This window comes from Mandrillus leucophaeus, unplaced genomic scaffold (assembly GCF_000951045.1).
Source record: "Mandrillus leucophaeus isolate KB7577 unplaced genomic scaffold, Mleu.le_1.0 Scaffold20, whole genome shotgun sequence".
NCBI lineage: Eukaryota > Metazoa > Chordata > Mammalia > Primates > Cercopithecidae > Mandrillus > Mandrillus leucophaeus.
The window spans coordinates 1,464,015-1,491,274 of record NW_012102032.1 but is presented as its reverse complement, the minus strand read 5'-3'; the positions used below and the strand labels follow the sequence as shown (position 1 = coordinate 1,491,274).

At 41.3% G+C, this 27,260-nt stretch overlaps 1 protein-coding gene across 2 annotated transcripts in view; it reads left to right on the top strand.

The window, feature by feature from the left end:
- The first annotated feature begins 1,194 nt into the window (after positions 1-1,194).
- Positions 1,195-27,260, top strand: part of INTS2 (integrator complex subunit 2) — a 62,273-nt gene continuing 36,207 nt past the window's right edge. Inside the window, exons 1-9 of one of the 2 annotated variants that reach the window (XM_011979160.1) lie at positions 1,195-1,272; positions 2,560-2,870; positions 4,125-4,263; positions 6,954-7,056; positions 9,391-9,504; positions 16,604-16,734; positions 16,966-17,139; positions 21,302-21,528; positions 24,404-24,529. In XM_011979160.1, coding sequence (XP_011834550.1) covers positions 1,267-1,272; positions 2,560-2,870; positions 4,125-4,263; positions 6,954-7,056; positions 9,391-9,504; positions 16,604-16,734; positions 16,966-17,139; positions 21,302-21,528; positions 24,404-24,529 — 1,331 coding nt within the window. In that variant the 5' untranslated portion in view covers positions 1,195-1,266. Of the gene's footprint in view, positions 1,558-2,559; positions 2,871-4,124; positions 4,264-6,953; positions 7,057-9,390; positions 9,505-16,603; positions 16,735-16,965; positions 17,140-21,301; positions 21,529-24,403; positions 24,530-27,260 lie in introns of both variants that reach the window. The other variant, XM_011979162.1, reaches the window with a different exon arrangement.

Sequence of the window (27,260 nt, the reverse complement as noted above, 5' to 3'; positions counted from 1 at the left end):
ATTTTTGTATGTGGATACATATGTGTGTTCCGGGTCACAATGTGAAATGTATTACTCTGGGTCAGGTGGAATAAATTTTGAGAAGCATTGCAATACACAATTCTTTTCTTCCTTTGCTGATCTATGTTGAAAGCCGTATTTTTTTTTTTTTTTTTTTGGAGACAGAGTCTTGCTCTGTCACCCAGGCTGGAGTGAGGTGGCATGATCTCTGCTCACTGAAACATCTGCTTCCCATGTTCAAGTGATTTTCCTGTCACAGCCTCCCAAGTAGCTGGGATTACAGGTGCCCGCCACCACGCGGGGGTAATTTATATATTTTTTGCAGAGTTGGGGTTTAGTTATGTTGGTCAGGCTGGTCTCGAACTCCTGACCTCAGGTGATCCGCCCGCCTCGGCCTCCCAAAGCGCTGGGATTACAGGCGTGAGCCACTGCGCCCGGCTCAGACTTTATTTTTAAAGAGGTTATAAAGTACTATATCTTTGTAAAATATTTTTATTTCCAGCTCCTAGCACAGTATCTGGTAAACAGAAGATGCCAAATAAACGTTGATCGAACTAAGAACAAGAAATAGTATGAAGACACATAGACTAGCGGTTCTTCATATACAGACTAGTGGTTCTTTTCTGAGTGATCAGACTTTCTTTGAGAAGTTGTTGAAAGTTTTGGACCCTCTCAGTTCTCAATGAATTCCAGAGAATTCCTGAATCCCCGTGCATTACCCCTCTAAGGTTCTACGGGCCCCTCAAGTTAAGAACCTGAAAAGAAGGTGTTTAACTTCTGACAGCGTACGTGTGAGGTCAAGAGCGGAAGAAAGTTTGGGGTTAGATCGCTTTTAAAATTCTCCTACAAATTCTGGGATTCTAGAATTTTGGTTCTGGGAAGGCACAGGCAGAGATTTAAAGAGTACAGTTTGGTACCACTAGTGTCAAAGAATAGTGGGAACAATTTTAACATACGTTATGCCATTTGAATGCCATGGCAATCCTGTGATGATGAAATTGAAGTTCTGCGGGGCCCAGTGGCTTGTCTAAAAGGAAGGAGCCGGTACGCTCTGGATAAGAGAGCCTACCAGAATCACATTTCTAAGTTTTTGGCGAGGAGGTAGGGCAGGGCAAATAGAGTGGAGAAAGGGGCGGGACCGCGCACGCGCATAGTTGCATTGGCGCCGACATCTCTGCCCTTCCTCTCACAGCCGCCCTTCCTCTCACAGCCACCCTTCCTCTCAGACCAGTACGGTGGCCGACGGGAGTCAGACGCTGGGGATGAATGAAGGTGCTGGGTGCAGGTTGAAAAAGTCTCCCGCTTTTCCGTCCCTACAGTCCCGGTTCTGCCTTTGTGTGGTGTCCCCATCCTCCCCACTTCGTATCGACAATCCGGTTGGTCCCGGCGGCGTCTGAGTTCTCGGTGCCCGAGTCGACTCGAGGCACAACTAGGGTTTGGGGTTCCGGATCATCGCCTAGGCCCAACTTCGGACCGCGCTCTTGATTTCTGCCGCGTCCCGCCTCTAGGACGCGGAGTCCGTGTGGGGTTCCGTGAGGCTGGAGGGTAGATCTTAAGGTATGAAGCGTCCGCTTCTCAGACCTCAGCGCGTTCCTAGGTCCGTGTCGGAGCCTGGCCAGACTTTGCTCAGCCCGAGGGACTTGTTGGTTCTGGTTGCGCCCGGGGCGAGACGCAGGAGCACACAGGTCTTGGCGCCTCTGCTCCAATCAGCCAGCTCCTCTGTTAAAAGAGCAGCCCCTCCCTGAAAGCAAAGCAGTTTTTACCCACGACTTATACCCACGCTGCTGCTAGTCGGTCGGCCTTGAGAGGGGATGGCTTTGGCTACGTGCTCACTGCCTTTTTGTTTGTTTACTTTTTGTGTCTTTGATGATTCCTGGAGACAGAGAAGTGCCGTAGTGAGACGCGTCTTTCTCTCTCACATAGCACCCACGCATCTGCTTTTTACCCAGTAACACAGGGGACATAGGATAGTGTTGTGGCCTCCAGAGCCTTGAATCTGATATTGCTTCTGCCCAGTGATTTGCTAGTTTTTCCACCGACTCATGGAGGTTGAGAAAGAGAAACCCAATAGTTCTTTATGTCTATCGGGGTAGGCGTTTGAAACTATCGGGGTATGAAAGAAAGCACTTAACTATGACCGTTCACTTACTTTTATTTACATTTTGTGGAGCTCATATGACTGATATAGTGGAGAAAGTTTTGGACTGGGATTTTAGTAGATGAGGATTCAGCCTTCAATTGTGCCTCTAACTAGTAATCTACTTTGGGACTGTTACTTCATCTCTCTGACCTTCGTATTCCTTCTTTGTAAAATATGAGTATTAGAGCAGAAGATTCCTGAGGCTGGAAGAGACATTAATATACTCTGTTTTCTTTCTCATTTTCCAGGTGACAGTAAAAACCTAGGGAGACAGAGAAGCCTTGTCTTGATTGTGCCAGGAACATTGCCAACATAGGGGCCTATTAAAGATAAACTACATTTTTCAGGGTTTTTAGAAGGTTGGGTGTTCATATATGTGGAAGTTAAACTCCTACTTTCATTTGTATTTTTACCATTAGGATCAACAAACAGTAATAATGACTGAATGTACAAGTCTTCAGTTTGTCAGCCCTTTTGCTTTTGAGGCAATGCAGAAGGTGGATGTTGTTCGCCTGGCATCTTTAAGCGATCCAGAATTAAGACTTCTCCTGCCCTGCTTGGTACGGATGGCACTTTGTGCACCTGCTGACCAGAGCCAAAGCTGGGCTCAGGATAAGAAACTCATCCTTCGCCTTCTCTCTGGAGTGGAAGCTGTCAACTCCATTGTTGCATTGTTGTCCGTGGACTTTCATGCTTTAGAACAAGATGCCAGCAAAGAACAGCAGCTTAGGTAATGTTATGTTATATTATATGTGGATTTGGATTTGACAAAGAATAGGAAATCAGATATTTTTCAGAGCTCTCCAGAAAACAGAGAACGAGAATCTAAACTCTGGAGAGAATTTTACTTAGGTCTTTTCTGTTTATAGTTACAATTCCAGAATCTTTTGACTTCCATGTTATAAAATGTTATCTAGAGAAATTTGGCAATGTGCTGTTGTATGTGGGCTAAACTCATTAGGCCAGTTACTTTCAGTGGGAAGTAGGTAGGGTAACTTCCCCTAGGTTAGAGGGATTTATTGGAATCACTTGGGAGGCCTTTTTCCTTTTTTCTTTTTTGAGACAGAGTTTTGCTCTTGTTGCCCAGGCTGGAATGCAATGGTGTGATCTCGGCTCACTGCAACCTCAGCCTCCTGGGTTCAAATGATCCTCCTGTCTTAGCCTCCCAAGTAGCTGGGATTACAGGCACCTGCCACCACACCCGGCTAATTTTTTGTATTTTTAGTAGAGACGGGGTTTTATCATGTTGGCCAGGCTGGTCTCGAACTCCTGACCTCAGGTGATCCACCTGCCTTGGTCTCTTAAAGTGCTGGGATTACAAGAGTGAGCCACTGGGCCTAGCCTCTTGAGAGACTTTTAAAGCTTAGATATTCCCAAAGATTCTGGGCAGATGCTATGTCCTTCCCGGCCCACTGTGAATCTGGTAGCAAGCCACCATTAGTGGAAGTGAGTGTTAATTGTCAGTTGTGGTGGAGTATTTATTTTTTATTTTTATGTTTATTTTTTTAGACAGAGTCTCGCCCTGTCGCCCAGGCTGGAGTGCAGTGGCATAATCTCGGCTCACTGCAACCTCCACCTCCTAGGTTCAAGCGATTCTTCTGTCTCAGTCTCCCAAGTAGCTGGGACTACAGGCACGTGCCACCATGCCTGGCTTTTTTGTATTATTAGTAGAGACGAGGTTTCACCATATTGGCCAGGATGGTCACAAACTCCTGACCTTGTGATCCGCCCACCTCGGCCTCCCAAAGTGCTGGGATTACCAGCGTGAGCCACCGTGCCTGGCCTATGTGGTGTAGTATTTATTATACATAGGATGTGAATCCCTGAAATACATAGGCAAACTAAATAGCATTTCAGAAGCAACAGAACATTTTAGAACACTTTATACATCCTTTTGTAGCTTATTTCAATAAAAAATAATTTTTATGCAGTTATTTCCATATCAGTGTTTTCATAATTGTGTTGCATGTTTGTACTTCATTAGGCATAAACTTGGAGGAGGCAGTGGAGAGAGCATCCTGGTATCACAGCTTCAGCATGGACTGACGTTAGAGTTTGAACACAGTGATTCACCTCGTCGATTGCGTCTTGTGCTTAGTGAACTGTTGGCAATTATGAACAAGGTGCATTTCTTTTAACCACAGCTCAAAGTATGCATGATTTGATGTCTGTGTATAGGGAGGTAGACAGAAAAAGAGGCAAGAAGGCAGGCAGGTTGAATTCTCCTCTACTCTTATTTTGTTCTTTTTTTTGGAGACAGAGTTTTGTTCTTATTGCCCAGGCTGGAATGCAGTGGTGTGATCTCGGCTCACTGCAATCTCCACCTCCCGGATTCAAGTGGTTCTCCTGTGTCAGCTTCCTGAGTAGCTGGGATTACAGGTGCCCGCCACCATGCCCGGCTAATTTTTTGTATTTTCAGTAGAGATGGGGTTTCACCATGTTGGCCAGGCTGGCTAGGCTGGTCTTGAACTCCTGAACTCAGGTGATCCACCCGCCTCAGCCTCCCAAAGTGTTGGGATTACAGGCATGGGCCACTGTGCCCGGGCTTCTCTACTCTTATTTCTATATATTTGTTTTCCTTTCAAAGGCTGAAAGGATATTATAAGTCTGCCTTAAAGGCCTCCTCTAATTATTATTTTCTCTCATTTATACTTGTTCTGCATTTTCTATCAGAGGGATTTTTTTTCTGTATGGAACCCATACACAGTGACTTCTTGACATTTAGAAAGGAATTTATCTCAAGGCTTGTATAGACTATCAAATTTATTACCAAATAATACCTTTATGAGATATAATTTCTCCCATAAAGTGTAATGAAGTAACATTTTGAATAACTGAATGTGAATAACTGAAAAATGTATGTGATTCATTTAGACACTGGATGAGCAGTAACAACCTCATATATGACAGTAGGGGGAAGTAGCAATGCTGAATTGAATATAGGATGATTGGCTAGTCTCAATCACTAAATGACCAAAGTGCTTCTCTACACTAATGAAAGCTATTAAAGTTATCTTCTTTGCAAAATTATAGATTACTTGGGTCGTAGATCTTTGGGTAATTATGGTTAATTGAAACTCTGAATTTAAAATTTTTGAATGTCAAAGGTCTATCATATAAATAACTAAACTAGCTGGGCGTGGTGGCTCATGCCTGTAATCCCAGCACTTTGGGAGGCTGAGGTGGGTGGATCACCTGAGGTCGGGATTTCAAGACCATCCTGACTAACATGGAGAAACCCCGTTTCTACTAAAAAATACAAAATTTGCCAGGCATGGTGACGCATGCCTATAATCCCAGCTACTGGGGAGGCTGAGGCAGGAGAATTGCTTGAACCTGGGAGGTGGAGGTTGTGGTGAGCCGAGATTGCACCATTACACTCTAGCCTGGGCAACAAGAGTGAAACTGCCTCAAAAACAATAACAACAAAAAACCAAAAACAAACAAAAACACTAAATTGGATCTTTATTTACTGTTATAATTTTGAGGAGTCAGTTAATTTGTGGTAAATAAAGTTTAGTTTTATAAATTGTGGACAAAAAGGACTGAATTCTGTTTCCATAGAAAATACTGGTAGAGGCCAGGCGTAGTGGCTCACGCCTGTAATCCCAGCACTTTGGGAGGCCGAGGTGGGCAGATCACGAGGTCAGGAGATTGAGACCATCCTGGCTAACACAATGAAACCCCTTGTCTACTGAAAAGATACAAAAAAAATTAGCCGGGCGTGGCGGCGGGCACCTGTAGTCCAGCTACTGGGGAGGCTGAGGCAGGAGAATGGCGCGAATCTGGGAGGTGGAGCTTGCAGTGAGTGAGCTCAGATCGCACCACTGCACTGCAGCCTGGGCGACAGAGCGAGACTCCATCTCAAAAAAAAAAAAGAAAAGAAAATCCTGGTAGAGAGGATTTTTGTGAGTTTTAGATTTTTTTTAAGGTATGTTAAAATTTTTTCTTAAATTTCCATCATAAATTATAATTTCCTTCTCTTTTTTACTATTTTGATACTTTTATTTATTTATTTTTGTTTGTTTGTTTTTTCGAGACGGAGTTTCGCTCTTGTTGCCCAGGCTGGAGTGCAATGGCGTGATCTTACTCACTGCAACCTCCACCTCCCGGGTTCAAGCGATTCTCCTGCCTCAACCTCCCAAGTAGCTGGGACTACAGGTACCCGCCACCACGCCCGCATATTTTTTTGTATTTTTAGTAGAGACGGGGTTTCACCGTATTAGCCAGGATGGTCTTGATCTCCTGACCTAGTGATCTGCCCGCCTTGGCCTCCCAAAGTGTTGGGATTACAGGCGTGAGCCACTGCGCCTGGCCTAATTTTTGTATTTTTAGTAGAGACAGGGTTTCACCGTGTTGACCAGGCTGGCCTCGAACTCCTGACCTCAGCTGATCCACCCATCTTGGCCTCCCAAAGTGCTGGGGTTACAAGCGTGAGCCACCACACCTGGCCATGAATTTATATTTGTTAAACTGCTTTAGGTTGACTGTTTTTGGCTTTTTTTAAAGCAGTTTATGTAGGCTGCATTTGTAGTTCATTCCTTTGGCTTGCCTTATCTTTTAATTCCAGTTGTCTCCAAATATTTAGACAGAAATCAGTTCTTGAAATTGATATTGCTATATATGAATAATAATTAACATGACTGCTGTGTGTGGTTAAATTGGTTGAAATTGATTGAATACTTCATATTCTGCTGTGGTATATTAGTGATACATTAAGAGATAATCTGTGAGTTCAAGAAATAATTATAAAAATAGGGATTTAATTATCTGAAATTAATAAAGTTTATATATATATTTTTTCTTTTTTAAGGTGTCTGAGTCCAATGGAGAATTTTTTTTCAAGTCTTCTGAACTTTTTGAGAGTCCAGTTTATTTGGAGGAAGCTGCAGATGTACTTTGTATTTTACAAGCAGGTACTGTACTGAGCGCTAAGATGCATTTCATATATAGTTTCTTGTTAAATGGTACTGTGTAACTTCTTAGCCTGGTATGCTATGTTATTTTAGGGATCATATAACAAATACCTTATATGAGTTTAAGTCAAAAGTGACTAATAGTTGGACAATGATTAAGTAAATTATATTATTTTCATAGTGTGACATGCAAACATTAACATGGTATCTTTGATTTAATGATTTTAAATGATTTTGGAAAATATTTACAATATGTTAAGTGAGAAAAGCAAAGGGCAAAGTGTTAAGTAGAATATAATCCCAGTTTTGTTAAAAGTTAAAGCAAGAACAATACCCTTGGTGAATTAAAATAAAATACTTGTTTTTTTTTAGAGACAGAGTTTTGCTCTGTTGCTCAGGCTGGAGTACAGTGGCAGGATCGTAGCCCACTGCAGCCTTGAATTCCCGGACTCAAGGGATCCTCCCACTTCAGCCTTCTGAATAACTGGGACTACAGGCCTGTGAAAACATTTTATATTAACTTTGAATGATGGGATTAGAGCGGATTTTAATTTTCTTCGGTGTACCTTTTTGTATTTTCCAGATTCTATATAATAGGTGTGAATGATAGAAATAAAAGAGGACAGAAAAATGTAAAGAAGGCTGTCGCTCGTGCCTGTAATCCCAGCACTTTGGGAGGCCAAAGCAGGAGGATCACTTGAGCTCAGGAGTTCAAGACCAGCCTGGGCAACATAGTGAGACCTTGTCTCTACAAAAATGAAAAAAATTAGCCTGGTGTGGTGGTGTATACCTGTAGTCCCAGCTGTATGGGAAGCTGAGGCAGGAGGATGGCTTGAGCCTGGGAGATTGAGGCTGTAGTGAGCCATGATTGTGCCATTGCACTCTGTCCAGACTGAGACCTTGTCTTTTTTTTTGAGATGGAGTCTCACTCTGTCACCCAGGCTGGAGTGCAGTGATGTGGTCTTAGCTCACTGCAACCTCTGCCTCTGGGGTTCAAGTGATTCTCCTGCCTCAGCCTCCTGAGTAGCTGGGATTACAGGCATACGCCACCATGTCCAGCCAATTTTGTATTTTTAGTAGTGACAAGGTTTCACCATGTTGGCCAGGCTGGTCTCAAATTCTTAACCTTGTGATCTGCCCGCCTCAGCTTCCCAAAGTGCTGGGATTATAGGCATAAGCCACTGCACCTGGCTGAGACCTTTTCTTAAAAAAAAAAAAAAAAAAAGAGGCTGGGTATGGTGGCTCACACCTGTAATCCCAGCACTTTGGGAGGCCGAGGCAGGCGGATCATCTGAGGTTAGGAGTTCGAGACCAGCCTGGTCAACAGGGTGAAACCCCATCTCTACTAAAAATACTAGCCAGATGTGGTGGTGTAAGAAAAGAGGCTGGGTATGGTGGCTCACACCTGTAATCCCAGCACTTTGGGAGGCCGAGGCAGGCGGATCATCTGAGGTTAGGAGTTCGAGACCAGCCTGGTCAACAGGGTGAAACCCCATCTCTACTAAAAATACAAAAATTAGCCAGGTGTGGTGGCAGGCACCTGTAATCGCAGCTACTCGGGAGGCTGAACTCCAGAGGCGGAGGTTGCAGTGAGCCGAGATTGTGCCATTGCACTCCAGCCTGGGGGACAAGAGCAAGACTTCGTTGCAAAAAAAAAAAAAAGTAAATTAAGATTTTCATGAAAATAACTCTTTAGACCAGTTCTATAAAATAAAATTTCCTGTACTGTTCTATGCTGTGCTGTCCAGTGTTCTTTGTGGCTATGGATTACTTGAAATGTGGCTAGTGTGATTGAGGAACCGAACTGTTTTTAATTTAAGTATCTTTATGTTGCTAGTGGGTGTCCTACTGGACAGCTTAGTTCTAGACTATGAGAAGAAGGTACTTTATTTTAGATGACATTTGTGAAATATCAAAAGATATTTAATAATACAATGAAATGTCACTCTTGTCTGGGCATGGTGGCTCATGCCTGTAATTCTAGGATTTTAGGAGGCTGAGGCAGGAGGATTTCTTGAGCCCAGGAGGTTGAGGCTGTGGTGAGCTATAATCACACCACTGCACTCTAGCCTGGGCAACAGAGCAAGACCCTGTCTCAAAGAAGAAAAAAAAGAAATATCACTCTAACACTGGGGCCAGGCATGGTGGCTTATGCCTGTAATCTTAGCATTTTGGGAGGCTGAAGCTGGAGGATCACTCAAGGCCAAAGTTTGAGACCCACATGGGCAGCACAGTGAGATTCAGTCTCTACAAAAAAAAAAAAAAAAAAAATTAGCTGAGTGTGGTGGAGTGCACCTGTTAACAAAGACTAACACTAACTTTGTTTTCTTGTAGAGCTCCCTTCCTTGCTCCCTATAGTTGATGTAGCTGAAGCTTTGCTGCATGTTAGAAATGGTGCCTGGTTCTTGTGTCTCTTGGTGGCCAATGTTCCTGATAGTTTTAATGAAGGTAAATATGGTTCTAATATGGGATATTGAGAAGATTTGCTTGGACATGTACAGGACCTATTTTGTTGACCTAAGAAGAAACATTAATGGGATTTTATTTGAGATTGTATCTTTTGAAAGTTTGTTAGTATTTATTAAGAAATAATGAGTTCACAAACTATTGAGTTTAAAGATCAGGCTGGGCTTGGTGGCTCACGCCTGTAATCTCAGCACTTTGGGAGGCCGAGGCGGGCAGATCACAAGGTCAGAAGTTTGAGACCAGCCTGGCCAATATGGTGAAACCCCATCTCTACTAAAAATACAAAAATTAGCCGGATGTGGTGGTGGGCGCCTGTAGTCCCAGCTACTACTGGGGAGGCTGAGGCAGAAGAATCGCTGGAAACCAGGAGGTAGAGGTTGCTGCAGTGAGCCGAGATTGCACCACTGCACTCCAGCCTGGGCGACAGAGCGAGACTCCATCTCAAAAAAAAAAAAAAAGAAAAACAGTGTAGCAAAGAAAAATTTTTTATGCCATTAGTCACCAATGCTGTAATACCACAATAAAAAATACCAAGGAACAGGGTCGGGCATGGTGGCTCGCGCCTGTAATCCCAGCACTTTGGGAGGCCGAGGCGGGTAGATCACAAGGTCAGGAGACCGAGACCATCCTGACTAACACGATGAAACCCTGTCTCTACTAAAAAAAAATGCAAAAAATTAGCTGGGCATGGTGGCAGGCGCCTGTAGTCCCAGCTACTCGGGAGGCTGAGGCAGGAGAATGGTGCGAACCCGGGAGGCAGAGGTTGCAGTGAGCTGAGATCGTGCCACTGCACTCCAGCCTGGGCGACAGAGCGAGACTCCGTCTTAAAAATAAAAAAAACAACCCAAGGAACTAGAAGATATAATATCTATAATCGGGGGTCAAAGAAGAGACATGTATCTGTGAAATATCAAGAGAGCAATAGGGGATATGTATAATGAGAAATGCTAGGAATCAGACCTTTCTTTTTTAGCCTTACTGCTGTCAGTTTGCAGAGAAGTATAAAGTAGAAATTCAGCCTGGGGCACAGAGCAAGACTCCGTCTCAAAAAAAAAAAAAAAAAAAAAAAAAAAGTAGAAATTGAGAAAAATCGACTAAATTTTTTCACCTCTATTTAATTTTTTTTTTTGATAGTGTAATAGTTCCCTGACTTTTCTAAGAGATTTATTGAGTATCAGATGATATGTAAAAGTTCTTTGTAAACTATGTCCTTGCCAATTTTTTGTCAACTTATTCTATCAATTACTGAGAGAGGAGTTTTGATGTCTCTGGACATAATTGTAGATTTGCCTATTTCTTCGTTTTGTTCTGTCAGCTTTTTCTTCATGTATTTCGAAGCTCTTCTGTTGGGTTTGTATGCATTAGTATGATTATATTGTTATGATGAATTGAGCCTTTTTTTCATTATAAAATATACTTTTTTTCCCAAGTCAAATTTGATCGTCTTAGTTTTCACATTTATAGTTATATCCCCCTTTCTAAACATTATTTACATATTATTCAATTTGTTGTCACCTTTGTTTTAATTTTTCTTTTTAAAAAAATTCTAAGTTTTACTTTAGATTCATGGGGGTACATGTGCAGGTTTGTTACATGGGTATATTGTATGATACTGAGGTTTGGGGTTTGAATGATCCCGTCACCCAGGTTATGAGCATAGTACCCAATAGGTAGTTTCTCAGCCCTTGTCCCCTTTCTTCCTCCCCACCAGTATCCATTGTTCCCATCTTTATGTCCATATGTACCCAGTGTTTAGCTCCCACTTATAGTGAGAACATGTGGTATTTGGTTTTCTGTTTCTGTGTTAATTTGCTTAGGATGGGATGGCTTCCAGTTTTATTCTTGTTGCTGCAAAGGACATGATTTCATTCTTTTTAATGGCTGCATAGTATTTCATGGTATATATGTGCATTTTATTTAATCCATTGTTGATGGGCACCTAGGTTGATTCCATGTCTTTGCTATTGTGAATAGTATTGGGGTGAACATACAAGCGGATGTGTCTTTGGTAGAACAATTTGTTGTCCTTTGAGTATATATCCAGCAGTGAGATTGCTGGGTCGAATGGTAGTTCTGTTTTAAGTTCTCCGAGAAAACTCCAAACTGCTTTCCACAGTGGCTGAACTAATTTACATTCCCACCAACAATGTGTAAGTCTTCTCTTTTCTCCACAGCTTCGCTAGCACCTATTATTTTTTGACTTTTTTATAGCCATTGTCACTGGTGTGAGATGGCATTTCATGATGGTTTTGACTTGTGTTTCTCTGATGATTAGTGATATGCAGCATTTTTTTCATGTTTTTTGGTTGCTTGTATGCCTTCTTTTGAGAAATATCTGTTAATGTCCTTTCCTCACTTTTAATGGGGTGGTGTTTTGCTTGTTGAATTGTTTATGTCCTTATAGGTTCTGTATGTTAGGCCTTTGTCAGATGCATTTTTGTGAATATTTTCTCCCATTCTGTAGATTGTTTGCTCTGTTGATAGTTTCTTTTGCGAGCAGAATATCTTTAATTTAAATAAGTCACACTTGTCAATTTTTGTTTTCATTGCAATTGCTTTTGAGGACTTAGTTACAGATTCTTTGCCAAGGCCAGTGTCCAGAATGGTATTTCCTAGCTTTTCTTCTACGATTTTTATCGTTTGAGGTTTTACATCTAAATCTTTAATCCAACTTGAGTTAATTTTTGTATATGATAAAAGATAGGGGTCTAGTTTCATTCTTCTGCATATGGCTCGCCAGCTATCCCAACACCATTTGTTAAATAGGGAGTCCTTTCCCTGTCACTTATTTTTGTCAACTTTGTTGAAGATCAGATGATTGTAGGTGTGTGGCTTTATTTCTGGGTTCTCTATTCTGTTGCATTGGTCTGTGTGTCTGTTTTTATTTTTTTATTTTTATTTTTATTTTTTTTTTATTTTTTGAGATGGAGTCTCACTCTGTTGCCCAGACTGGAGTGCAGGGGTGCGATCATGGCTCACTGCAGCTCTGCCTGCCAGGTTCACGCCATTCTCCTGCCTCAGCCTCCTGAGTAGCTGGGACTAAAGGTGCCTACCACCACACCTGGCTAATTTTTTGTATTTTTAATAGAGACAGGGTTTCACTGTGTTAGCCAGGATGGTCTCGATCTCCTGACCTCGTTATCCGCCTGCCTTGGCCTACCAAAGTGCTGAGATAACAGGCGTCAGCCACTGTGCCCAGCCTGTGTGTCTGTTTTTATACTAGTGCCATGTTGTTTTGTTTACTGTAGCCCTGTAGTATAGTTTGAAGTTAGGTAATGTGATGCTTCTGGCTTTGTTTTTTTTTTTTGTTAGGGTCACTTTGGCTATTCAGGCTCTTTTTTGCTATATGAACTTTAGGATAGTTCTTTCTAATTTTGTGGAAAATCATGTTGGTAGTTTGATATGAAGAGTGTTGAATCTGTAGATTGCTTTGGGCAATATGGCCATTTTAAAGATACCGATTCTTCCAATCCATGAACTTGGAATGTTTTCCCATTTGTTTGTGTCATATACGATTTTTTTCTTTTTTTTTTTTTCTTGAGACAGAGTCTTGCTCTGTCGCCTAGGCTGGAGTGCAGTGGCGCGATCTCGGCTCACTGCAAGCTCGGCCTCCAGGGTTCATGCCATTCTTCTGCCTCAACCTCCGGAGTAGCTGGGACTACAGGCGCCGGCCACCCTGCCCGGCTAATTTTTTGTATTTTTTTTTAGTAGAGGCGGGATTTCAGTGTATTAGCCAGGATGGTCTCGATCTCCTGACCTCGTGATACACCCACCTAGGCCTCCCAAAGTGCTGGGATTACAGATGTGAACCACTGTGCCCAGTTTTTTTTTTTTTTTTTTGGAGACAGAGTTTCACTCTATTTCCCAGGCTGGAGTGAAGTGACGCGATCTCGGCTCTTTGCCTCCTCGGTTTAAGCGATTCTCCTGCATCAGCCTCCCAAGTACCTGGGATTACAGGCACGCGCCACCACGCCCGACTTTTTAAAATTAATTAATTAATTGATTTATTTATTTATTTTGAGACGGAGTCTTGCTCTGTTGCCCATGCTGGATTGCCGTGGTGCAATCTTGGCTCACTGTAACACCTGCTTCCCGGGTTCAAGCGATTTTCCTGCCTCAGCCTCCCGAGTAGCTGGGACTACAGGCACCTGTCACCAAGCCCGGCTAATTTTTGTATTTTTAGTAGAGACGGGGGTTCACCATGTTTGGCCAGGCTGGTCTTGAACTCCTGACCTCAAGTGATCTGTCCGCCTCGGCCTCCCAGATTGTTGGGATTACAGGTATGAGCCACTGTGCTTGGCCTCTTTGTGGAGATTTTTAACCTCCAAAATATGCTTTTTTTTTTGAGGTAGTGTCTCGCTCTGTCACGCAGGCTGATGTGCAGTGGTGCAGTCATGATTCACTGCAGCATTGATATCCCAGGCTCAAGTGATCCTTCTGCCTCAACCTCTTGAGTGGCTGGGACTACCAGCGCGTACCATTGCACCCAGCTAATTTTTTTTTTTTTTTTTGAGACGGAGTCTCGCTGTGTTGGCCAGTCTGTGTGCGTGCAGTGGCGCGATCTCGGCTCACTGCAAGCTCCGCCTCCCGAGTAGCTGGGACTACAGGTGCCCGCCACCACGCCCGGCTAATTTTTTTATATTTTTAGTAGAGATGGCGTTTCACCGTGTTAGCCAGGATGGTCTCGATCTCCTGACCTCATGATCCACCCTCCTCGGCTTCCCAAAGTGCTGGGATTACAGGCGTGAGCCACTGCGCCTGGCGTGCCCAGGTACTTTTTTGTATTTTTGTGGATATGGAGTTTTGCCATATTACCCATGCTGATCTCAGACTCCTGGGCTAAAGCGGTCTGCCTGCCTCAGCCTCCCTAAGTGCTGGGATTACAGGCGTGACAAAATAGACTTCTTTATTCTTGGTAATATTCCTTCTTTTGAACTCTACTTTGTCTAAATAATACAGCCATGTCATCTTTCTTATAATTAGTTTTTCCATGATGTATGTATTTCTTCATCTCTTTAATCTATCCATATCTTAAGATGGATTTCTTGTGGACAGGTATAGTTTGGTCTTGATTTTTTTTAATCTAGTGACAGTCTTTGTCTTTTAGTTGGAGTGTTTAGACTGTATACATAGACCATTTAAATATGATTATTATAGTGGTTAGGTTTGAATCTTCTTGTTATTTGTTTTCTCTTTATTTTCTTTGTCCTCTTGTACTTTGTGCCGTTGTTGTCATGGATTTTACTTTTACGTGAATTATAAACCTTAGAGCATATTGTTACTACTTTTGCTTTAACAGTTAATTATAAAGACTAAAAATATACGGGAAAATACTATTTATCCACATATTTACCATTTTTGGTGCTCTTAATTCCTTTCCGTAGTTCCACATTTCCGTCTGATATAATTTCTCCTTAACTTGAAGAATTTCCCTTATTTTTTGTAGTGTGGGTTTGTTGGCAACAAATTTTACCAGCTTTTTTGGTCTGGAAAAATATATTTTCAAAGGGTATAAAATTTTAGGTTGGCATCATCTTTTAGCTATTTAAAGATGTCATTCTGACCGGGTGTGTGGCTCACACCTGTAATCCCAGTACTTTGGGAGGCCAAAACAGGAGGATTGTTTGAAGCCAGGAGATTGAGACTAGTATGGTGGCAAAGCAAGAAAGCAGGATCCCATTTCTAGGAAAAAACAAAAACAAAAAGCAAAGATGTCATTCTCTTTTCTGCAGTAAATTTTATCTTTATTCCTCTGTAAAGTTTCTTTTTCCCTCTGGCTACTTTTTTTTTTTTTTTAATTTCTTCTGGCTCCTTTTTTGTTTTTTGTGTTTTGTTTTGGGAGATGGAGTCTTGCTCTGTTGCCCAGGCTGGAGAGCAGTGGCACAAGTGTGGCTCACAGCAACCTCTGCTCACCCTGGGGTTAAAGCGATTCTCCTTCCTCAGCCTCCTGGGTAGCTGGGACTATAGGCGTGTGCCCCCATGCCTAGCTATTTTGTATTTTTAATAGAGATGGGTTTCACTATGATGGCTAGGCTGATCTCGAACTCCTGACCTGAGGTGAAGCGCCCATCCTCTGCTCTAGTTACTTTTTCTTTTTTTTGGAGATGGAGTCTTGCTGTGTCGCCCAGGCTGAAGTGCAGTGGTGTGATCTCAGCTCACTGCAGTTTCCACCTCCTGGGTTCAAGTGATTCTCCTGCCTTAGCCTCCTGAGCAGCTGGGACTACAGCTGGGACTGCGCATCACCACGCCCAGCTAATTTTTGTATTTTAAGTAGAGATGGGGTTTCACTATATTGGCCAGGCTGGTCTCGAACTCTTGACCTCGTGATCCACCCACCTCGGCCTGCCAAAGTGCTGGGATTACAGACGTGAGCCACTGTTCCTGGCCCTGGTTACTTTTAAGATTTTCTTTTTATTACTGGTTTCAGAAAGTTGATGTATGATGTTTCTTGGTATGATTTTCTTTGCATTTGTCCCACCTAGGGCTCATTGAACTGGGTTTAGAGTTTTCATTCAACTTGGGAAACTTTCTTCAAATTAATTAATTAATGTATTTATTTGAGATGGAGTTTTGCTCTTGTCATCCCAGGCTGGAGTGTAATGACGCAATCTGGGTTCACTGCAACCTCTACCTCCTGGTTCAAGTGATTCTCCTGTCTTAGCTTCCTGAGTAGCTCAGATTACAGGTGCCCGCCACCACTCCCAGCTAATTTTTGTATTTTTAGTAGAGATGGGGTTTCACCATGTTGGCCAGGCTAGTCTTGAACTCCTGACCTCAGGTGACCCGCCCCCTGGACCTCCCAAAGTGCTGGGATTATTGGTGTGAGCCACTGCCCCTGGCCCTCAAGTGTATTTTTGTCTTCTACTTTATCTCACTGGTACCGTAATTGCAAGTGTGTTTGAGTGTGTAATATTGTCCTGGAGGTTACTGTTCTTTTTTAAGTCTCTTTTCATTTTTTGCTTCATTTTGGCCAATTTCTGTTGTTGTGCTTTCAAATACCCTGATCCTTTTCTTCTGTCGTGTCAAATTGTCATAAACAATTAATTCTCAAGGCTGAAGAAGGTGGTTTCTATCATGTTAGTTTGTAGGGGCCTGATAAAAAATGGAGAACGACAAGATGAAGAAAGTCTTGGAGGAAGGCGCAGGACAGATGCCTTACGCTTCTTGTGTAAAATGAATCCTTCTCAGGCCCTCAAGGTCCGAGGCATGGTGGTAAGCAATCCCGTGTTTCATTAGACAAAGGTCCAAGAACTCTTCTCAAGATGGTTTTAGAGTCCTGTAGAGGCTGGGAATTTTATTTATATACTGGATATGTTCTTTCTCTCTGGGTTTTTATGTTTTGTAGGATTTCTTCCTCTAAACTTTAGACACTTTAGATTTGGAAGCATCCTTGCCCTTTTTGCTTATGATACTGAATTCAGTTTGTTTTCTTTGCTGTGCTAGGTGGAGGAATGTCACTTGCCAGGCCTTGGTGTGGCTTTGACATTGGATCATACTAAAAATGAAGCTTGTGAGGATGGAGTGAGTGACTTGGTTTGTTTTGTAAGTGGTTTGCTTCTTGGAACAAATGCGAAGGTCCGCACTTGGTTTGGAACTTTTATCCGAAATGGACAGCAGGTGAGGGTTAAATCTCTGTATAGGCTAAGGATTAGAATATTTTAGCAGCTACTAAAAGAGAAAGAAACATTTTTTGAATGATGTCATTAGGCAAGTGGTTCTCACACTTTCTAGTTTCAGGGACTTCCTTATATTTTAAAAAATCACTAAGGATACCAAACAGCTTTTGTTTATGTGGCTTTTTTCTATTGATATTTACCATATTAAAAATCAACACTTAAATATTCGAAATATTTATTTAGTTATTTAAAAATAGCAACAGCTGGTATGTTGGCTTGTGCCTATAATCCCAGCTACTTAGGAGGCTGAAGCAGGAAGATTGCGTGAGTCAGAGGGTTCTAGGATATAGTGTGTGATAATTGTGCCTGTGACTGGCCACTGTACTTTAGCCTGGGCAACATAGCGAGACCTCATCTCTAAAAAAAAGCCAAAAACAAACAACAATAATCCTATTAAATGTGAACATAACATATTTTAAATGAAAACTGTGTTTTCCCAAACAAAATTTAATGAGAAGAATGATATTGTTTTATTTTATTATATTTTTTTCAAATCTCTTCAATGTTTGGCTTGATAGAAGCCTTTGGAAACTGCACTGTACCCTTGTGAGTGAATGAGAAAGTAAAAGACAGATAATGTCTTGAGCATTATTAATACCTTTCCGGACCCACTGAAAGAATATTGGGAAACTCCAGGGTTCTGGGCCAGATTCATGAGAACTGGTGCATTAGGTCACTGAAATAAGTTATTATATTTTTAAATTTTAATACGTATGTGTATATATGTTTTTATTACGGTAAAATATACATAACATAAAATTTTGCAGTTTAATCATTTTTAGGTATATAATTCAGTGGCATTAAGTATATTCACAGTGTGCAACCATTACCACTCTTCATTTCCAGAACTGTTTTTCTTTTTTTTGAGACGGAGTCTCACTCTGTCACCCAGACTGGAGTACAATGGCGCAATCTCGGCTCACTGCAAGCTCCACCTCCTGGGTTCGAGGATTCTCCTGCCTCAGCCTCCTGCGTAGTTGGGATTACAGGCGCCCACCACCGTGCTTGACTACTTTTTGTAGTTTGAGTAGAGACTGGGTTTTGCCATGTTGGTCAGGCTGGTCTAGAACTCCTGACCTCAGGTGATCCACCCACCTGGGCATCCCAAAGTGCTGGGATTACAGGCACGAGCCACCGGGCCTGGCCCATTTCCAGAACTTTTTCATCATCCCAAACAGAAACTCTGTACCTGTTAAATAACTCCCCATTCCCCCTATCATCCCATCCTCTGGTAACCTCTATTCAACTTTCTGTCTCTATGAATTTGCCCTTTCTGGCTACCTCAAGTAAATGGAATTACACAATATTTTGCCTTTTGTATCTTGCTTATTTCACTTAGCATAATGTTTTCAAGGTTCATCTATGTTGTAACATGTGTCAGGATTTCCTTTTTAAAGACTGAATAATATTCCATTGTGAACTTAAAGTAGAACTACCATTCTGTCCAGCATTCCTACTGCTGGGTAGAGAAATCATTATATAAAAAATATACCTACACTTGTATGTTTATCGCAGCCACTATTCACAGTAGCAATGTTATGGAATCAACCTAAGCATCTGTCAACGGATGGTTGCTTAAAGAAAATGTGAGAGAGAGAGATATATATATATATACACACACACACGTATACACACACACACAAACACACCATGGAATACAACTCAACCATAAAAAAGAATGAAATCATGTCTGACAGTAACATGGATGGAACTGGAGGCCATTATCTTTTTTTTTTTTTTTTTTTTTGAGACAGAGTCTCGCTCTGTTGCCCAGGTTGGAGTGCAGTGACCGGATCTCAGCTCACTGCAAGCTCCGCCTCCCAGGTTCACGCCATTCTCCTGCCTCAGCCTCCCGAGTAGCTGGGACTACAGGCGCCCGCTACCTCGCCTGGCTAGTTTTTTGTATTTTTTTAGTAGAGACAGGGTTTCACCGTGTTAGCCAGGATGGTCTTGATCTCCTGACCTCGTGATCCGCCCGTCTCGGCCTCCCAAAGTGCTGAGATTACAGGCTTGAGCCACCGCGCCCTGCCAAAGCCATTATCTTAAGTGAAATAATGGAGAAACAGGAAGTCAAATACTGCATATTCTCACTTATGAGTGGGAGCTAATCATGTGTACATATGGACAAAAGAGAGTAGGATAATACACATCATAGACTCCAAACGATGGGAGGGTGGGGAGGGGGTGAGGGTTGAGAAGTTACCTGTATTGGGTACAGTGTATACTATCAGGGTGATGGCTACACCAGCAGCCCAGACTTCTATGCAATAAATTCGTGTAACAAAACTGTACTTGTACCCCCTAAAGCTGTAAAAATAAAAAGTAAGGGCTGAGTGTGGTGGCTTACACCTGTAATCCCAGCACTTTGGGAGGCTGAGGCGGGTGGATCACAAGGTCAAGAGATCCAGACCATCCTGGCCAACATGGTGAAACTCCCTCTCTACTAAAAATAAAAAAATTAGCTGGGTGTGGTGTGTGCACCTGTAGTTCCAGCTACTCGGGAGGCTGAGGCAGGAGATTCGCTTGAACATGGGAGGCAGAGGTTGCAGTGAGCCAAGATCACGCCACTGCACTCTAGCCTGGTGACAGAGCAAGACTCAGTCTCAAAAAAAAGAAAAATAATATTTCATTGTATGTATGTGCTACATTTTGTTTTATACATTCACCTGCTTATGCACATGTATTTTGCAGCAGTTTTTAACTTGCAAAATATTTTAATTTTTCAAAAACGAATTTATTTTAACTATGTGAATAGAATTCCTATGAAGGAGCTAATAGAGATTGTGATTTAACTTGTTGAGGTCACTTAGCTAGACAACATGTGTACTGCTTAAATCCTGTAGTCTATTTTTTAAGCAACTGAATCACAGTGTTTTAGAATATTCAAGTTCTACTTTATAGCCCATTTGAAAACTGATTTTAAGCTTTGCTTTTTAAAACAAAGTTAACATTTATTTATTGGATGCTTCATATATGTCAGGCTGCATTAAGCACTTGGCGTGCTCATCTTGTTTGTAGTTGTTCTTTGTATGCAATAAACCTTTATTCTTTGAACTTACTGTTACTATTAAAGCAGGTCTATCATATTTTACTTAGAAACACTCAAAAGATAATAATTAACATTTGCCTAGCCCTGGATAGTTTAGAACTGCTTTCATACATGTATTAGTTTTGTTCATTCGTCTACTTAACAGACTTTGAGTGCTTGCTGTATGTTAGGCACAATGTTAGACTGTGCAGAGTAAGAGATGACTAAGACCTTGTCCCTGCCTGAAGAACTGTAGGGGTTATAGAATTGTAAACTCTTGTTTTTTGAGACGGAGTATCACTCTGTTGCCCAGGCTGGAATACAGTGGTGTGATCTTGACTCATTGTAACCTCCACCTCCTGGGTTCAAGCAATTCTTGTGATTCTTGTGCTTCAGCCTCCCGAGTAGCTGGGATTACAGGCATGTGCCACCACGCCCAGCTAATTTTTGTATTTTTAGTAGAGGTGGGGTTTCACCATGTTGGCCAGGCTGGTCTCGAACTCCTGATCTCAAGTGATCTGCCCTCCTTGGCCTCCCAAAGTGCTGGGATTACAAGTGTGAACCACTGCATCAGGCCAATAATTGTAAACTCTTAATTATAGGAGTTCTGTAAGGTAAATGTTGTTGATAAAATATTTCCTTGTCATTAAGGAAATTGGGGTTCATAGAGGTTAACCAATGTATCTAAAGATATATAATCATCTAATAGTAGAGCTGGCATTTAAACCCCAAGAACTTACGTCTTCAAAATCTGAGCATTTTTTCCTATACCGCATATCACTTTGTTAGTCTTTATGTATTTGAAAGTACCGTTTAAATAATATTCCACAATTCAAATTGTCACTAATTTAGTCTTTCCTCTGCAACCAATCCAAATTAGGGTGAATATTCATTCTTCAGGCAAACTAGTGGATTTTGAGTTTGCTTGATTGGTTAAAATGAGATTCTGCAGTCATGACAATCTCCTCAAATAGGCCAATTTGAAAGTGTTTAAGTGGGGAGCTGTGTTTTAGCTCCCTTTTAGTTTAGTAAATGCTTCATGCTCTCTTCCTTTTGTGATCCATATTTCTTACAGAGAAAAAGAGAGACCAGCAGTTCTGTCCTCTGGCAGATGAGAAGGCAGCTTCTTCTGGAGTTGATGGGCATTCTTCCCACAGTAAGAAGCACCCGAATTGTGGAAGAAGCTGATGTGGACATGGAGCCCAATGTGTCTGTGTATTCGGGGCTGAAAGAAGAGCATGTTGTGAAAGCCAGTGCACTCTTACGTCTGTACTGTGCTTTGATGGGGATCGCTGGACTCAAGTATTCAATAGTTTGATATTTTACCTTTTTGTCATTTTACTTTCTTGTTCCTATTCTCAAGAAAGTGAACCAAAGTCCTTTTATTCAGAGGATTAAAGTTTTCTGTTGGACTCAGGTAGTGGGCTGGCCTATAAGAAGAATGAAATCCTAAGGTCAAGAATTCCTAGCAGAGATGTATTCATCTATTTTGTTCTGATTGTGAACAGCTATATAAATAAATATGGGAGGAGCCAGAGCAGTTTATCAATTTCCAATCACAGTTTAAAAAAACCTGTGATTTCAACACAGCTTGACAAAGCTATAGTGAATGATCTGTGAGTGATCTTTTAACATTGACTAGTTGAAGTAAATCTCTCCTTTGTTTCCTTTTACAGTTGATATCATAAATTGTTTAAAATTAATATGATGTGATTAATAAGTACATTGTTTTCTTTTCTTTTTTTTTTGGAGATAGAATCTTCGTCTGTCGCCCAGGCTGGAGTGCAGTGGCGCAATCTTGGCTCACTGCAACCTCTGCCTCCTGGATTCAAGCGATTCTCCTGCCTCACCACACCCGGCTAATTTTTTATTTTTATTTTTTTTGTATTTTTAGTAGAGACGGGGTTTCACCATGTTGACCAGGCTTGTCTCGAACTCCTTACCTCAGGTGATCCACCTGTCTCAGCCTCCCAAAGTGCTGGGATTACAGGCATGAGCCACTACGCATGGCCAGTACAATGTTTCTTATTTAGTCACCATACAAAATCCTTTTGAATAATATTCTTAATAATTGTGCATATAGTCTTCATTTGCATGTCTCCAATATGCATGAGTTTCAGTTACCCCAGTTTATTTAAATAATGCTGGTCTCTCAACACAGTTGACATTTCAGTTGCCATGATACATTAACCAAATAATTTTATAAAGTATAGGGATTGTGAGCTCCTCAGGCCACATACCACTAAGTAAATGACGGATGTACATCATGATTAGTGACCAGTGGCCTCACTTCTTTCAAAGTTTGTTGGTAACTGGTTACTGCACACCTGTTATTTCATTTGTGTACATATAGCAGAGGAGGTAGTTGTAAAGGTTGAATATCCCGTATCTGAAATGCTTGAGACCAGAAGCGTTTGGGATTTTAGAACTTTTTGGATTTTGGAATGTTTATATTACATTTACTGGTTTAGCATCCCTATTTCAGAAATTCAAAATCCTTAGTGCTCCAATGAGCATTTCCTTTGAGCTCATTACCTCATGTTGGCACTCAGAATGTTTTGGAGTTTGGGGGCATTTCAGATTTTGGATTTTTTGGATTGGGGTTACTCAACCTGTATTGCTTCCTTTCTCTCCATAATAAACTCATGTTCCAAAACATGGAAACAGTTTTTGGAACATTATATTCCAAAAACAGATAATTGGAAGAGACAATTGGCAAGTAAAGATGAAAGTATAGGCTGGGCATGGTGGCTCACACCTGTAATCCTAGCACTCTGGGGGGCCGAGGCGGGCAGATCACCTGAGGTTGGGAGTTCGAGACCAGCCTGACCAATATGGAGAAACCCCATCTCTACTAAAAATACAAAAATTAGCTGGGCGTGGTGGCGCATGCCTGTAATCCCAACTACTTGGGAGGCTGAGGCAGGAGAATCACTTGAACCCAGGAGGCAGAGGTTGTGGTGAGCCGAGATTGCAACATTGCAGTCCGGCCTGGGCAACAAAAGTGAAACTCCGTCTCTACAAAAACGAAGAACACCCAGAAAAGAAAAAAAAAAAGAAAGGAGGCAAAGGCTGTTTAAACTACTCTTGATAAAGTCTTTACGAAGAAATAAAAAACTTTAAGGCCGGGCACAGTAGCTCACGCCTGTAATCCCAGCATTCTGGGAGGCCGAGGCTTGCAGATCAGTGAGGTCAGGAGTTGCAGGCCAACCTGTTCAACATGGTGAAACCCTCTCTCTACTAAAAATACAAAAATTAGCTGGGAATGGTGGCATGTGCCTGTAGTCCCAGCTACTCAGGAGTCTGAGGTAGGAGAATTGCTTGAACTCAGGAGGTGGAGGTTGCAGTGCACCGAGATTGTGCCACTGCACTCCAGCCTTGGTGACAGGGTGAGACTCCGTCTCAAAAGAAAAAAAAAGAAAGAAAACACTTTAATTCCTAGTGTTTCTAATATTTTCAATTAGAGTACTATAAAAATATTAGTTTTGCTATTTTAAAAAAAAATTTCTGGCTGGGTGCAGTGACTCACACCTGTAATCCCAGCATTTTAGGAGACCAAGGGAGGTGAGAAGTGGATTTTTTGATCCCAGGAGTCTGAGACCAGCCTGGGGAACATGGCAAAACCGTGTCTCTACCAAAAAAAAATAAACTGGGCATGGTGACGCATACCTGTGGTCCCAGCTACATGAGAGTCTGACATGGGAGGATTACCGGAGCCTGGGAGGTCAAAGCTGAAGTGAGCTCTGATCCTGCCACTACACTCCAGCCTGGGTGACGGAGCAAGACCTTGTCTCAAAAAAAAAAAAAAAAAAAAAAAAAAAATTCCTTATGCATTATAATCAACAGAGTTTTTAATGTTTTGACAAAAATTTTAAAGGCTACAGTACAATCATACTTTTTACCATTGATTATTAAGATCATGTTGCATGATTGCAGCTTGCATGGTCATTTTTATGACACAGGGCAAAGTGAGGACCTACCTGTATTTGTCTACAGTAAAACACTGTAGTTGTAATTTCTCAACAGTTTTGCATTTGACAACTTGAGATGTTAAAGATTTTATAAATAGCAAGGTATCGTTATAAAGTTTAACATTTGTATCTAAAAGGTTAAAAATTGACTTTTTCTTCTTCATCCCAGCTAAAAATGTAAAGCCTAATGATGTATTCCTTTTTAGACCAACTGAAGAAGAAGCTGAGCAATTATTGCAGTTGATGACGAGCCGTCCTCCTGCTACGCCAGCTGGGGTTCGCTTTGTTTCACTTTCCTTTTGTATGCTACTGGCCTTTTCTACGCTTGTCAGGTACCTAACTATATAAGTTGCTCCATTTTCTCAAGGTTTAGTTTTATTTACTCAATAAAATTGTGTAGCATTAGATAAGAGCTTTCTACAAAAGCTGGTCTAGGCATGGACAGTTGTAGTTTTGTTTTGTTTTTTTTTTTTCCAATTTTTAAGAGAAGGGGTCTTGCTTTGTTGCCCAGGCTGGAGTACAGTGGCTATTCAGGGGTGTGATCATAGCACACTGCAGCCTTGAACTCCTAGCCTCAAGTAATCCTCCTGACTCAGCCTCCCAAGTAGCTGGGACTACAGGTACATGCCACTGGGTCCAGCTTATTTGTGTTTTTTTAATATAAGGGTATCAGTAACATCTGATTAATTTTATTTATCTTTTATTAAAGTTTTATATGTACATTGTTTAAAGGAGTCAAAATAGTTCTTCAAGATTTGTTAAGGCTAATAGCAGTCCTTCCTTCTCTCCTTCTATTTCACCTTTCTTAGAGGCAGTGTCTTTCAATTCTTTTAACTGTTTATTTTGTGTTTTACTGCTACATCTATAATAACATGTTTGTATTTGATACCCCTTGATTTTTGCTTTTAGGTATTTTTTATTGAGTTCCAAGTATGAAAGATGAGAAATTAGTTCTCTGTCTTTTTTCTCCCTGTCCTAAACACATCCATACATATCCTTCCTATCCTCTCATTCTCCTAGTATGGTTATAATAATTTAGATTAGATCAATATATAGTTGTTACGATTATATAAGCGCTACTGAGAACTCAACCATGTAGTATATGATTATTTTTTACTGCTTTGTAAAAGTTTTTTTTTTTCTTTTTTTTTTTTTATTAATATTTATCCTGTGTTTTTGTTTTTTGCTTTTAACTTTCTTGGTGTTATATGTCCCATTCATGTAACCTAGACTCTCTGCCAGCCTAAATCTTCTGTCCAGATGTTTTGACTCATTAGATAGTCTATGAGTTTCATCTTCTTGAGGAGATTTCTTCAGGAGCATTTTGATCTGGAATGGTTACCAGCTAAACCTATTAGTACAAAGCTCTCATCCTGGGATTGACCTTCACCATCATTTTGGAGACTTGCTTCGTCTCTCCTTTTCCTTTTGTTGGATCTCCTGTTTCTTATATCTCATGTCATCATCTTAGCTGGGCATGGTGGCTCACATCTGTAGTCCCAGCTACTCGGGAGGTTGAAGCAGGAGGATTGTTTGAGGCTACAAGTTTGAGGCCAGCCTGGGCAACATAGTGAGACTCCTGTCTTCATTTAAAAAAAAAAATTAAAAAGAAAACCTATCCTTTCATTTGTTTGAGCTGTGATCATGTCATCATCTTTTTTCATTGCTTCCTCATTTTGCTGCTACTGCTTTTTTTTTTTTTTGAGATGAGTTTCACTCTTTTCATGCAATTGGAGTACAATGGCATGATCTCGGCTCACTGCAACCTCTGCCACTCAGGTTCAAGTGATTCTCCTGTTTTAGCCTCCCAAGTATGTGGGATTACCGGCGACCACCACCATTCCCAGCTAATTTTTGTATTTTTAGTAGAGATGGGGTTTCACTATGTTGGCTAGGCTGGTCTCGAACTCCTGACCTCAGGTGATCCACCTGCCTCAGCCTCCCAAAGTGCTGGGATTACAGGCATCAGCCACTGTGCCTGGCCATTTTGCTTCTTCTGAATGAGTATGTGTGAAGTAAATTCTTTTTGAGACTGGATATTTCTGAAAATATCTTTGTCCTACTTTAACATCTGATTAATAGTTTGATGGGGTATGGAATTCTTACTTGGGAATAATTTCCTTTCAGGACTTTGAAGGTGTTGCTTCTTTGTCTTCTAACTTCTGTTAGGAAGTCTGACATTCTGATTCCTGGTCCTTTGTGTGGCCTATTTGTTTTTAATATGGAAACTTACAGGATTAGCTCTTTATCTCTAGGGTTTTGAAATTTCTGGTTGATATGCCTTAGTCTGAGTCTCTTTTTGACTATTGTCCTAGGCATTCAGTAAGCACTTTGAACCTGGAAACTCATGTCCCTCAGTTCTAGGAAATTTTCCTGAATTAATTTGTTGGTAATGTTTTCTTCTTGCATGTTCTCTGTCTAAAACCTCCTTTTATTTGGAATTTGAAATGATTGTCGAATTTTCTTATGCTTTCCTCTTTTCCTTCCCCTCATCTTGTTCTACTTTTTAGAAAACAGCTTTATTGAGATGTAATTTACATATCATAAGATTTACCCACTTAGAGTGTACAATTGAGTGGTTTTTAGTGTATATAGAGAGTTATGCAACCACCACCACAATAGAATTTTAGAACCTGTTCAGCACTCTAAAAATAACTTGCTCATTTTAAGGCCAGGTGCAGTAGCTCACACCTGTAAACCTAGTGCTTTGAGAGGCTGAGGTGGGAGGATTGTTTCAGGCCATGAGTTTGAGACTAGCCTGGGCAACATAGCAAGACACTGTCTTTAAAAAAAAAAAAATTCTCCAGGGGTAATGGGACATGCCTTAGTCCCAGCTATTTGGGAGGTTGAAGCAGAAGGATCACTTGAACCCAGGAGTTCAAGGTTACAGTGAGCTATGATTGTGCCATAGCACTACAGCCTGGGTGAAAGAGCTTAAAAAAAAAAATAGAAATCATTCTGCCTTTTAGGATTTGTCTTTAACTTTATCTTCAATTCCTACTCCGTCTTTAATTTCTAAGAGCACTTTTTTTTTGGCTCTCTGAATATTTCTTCTTTATGGTA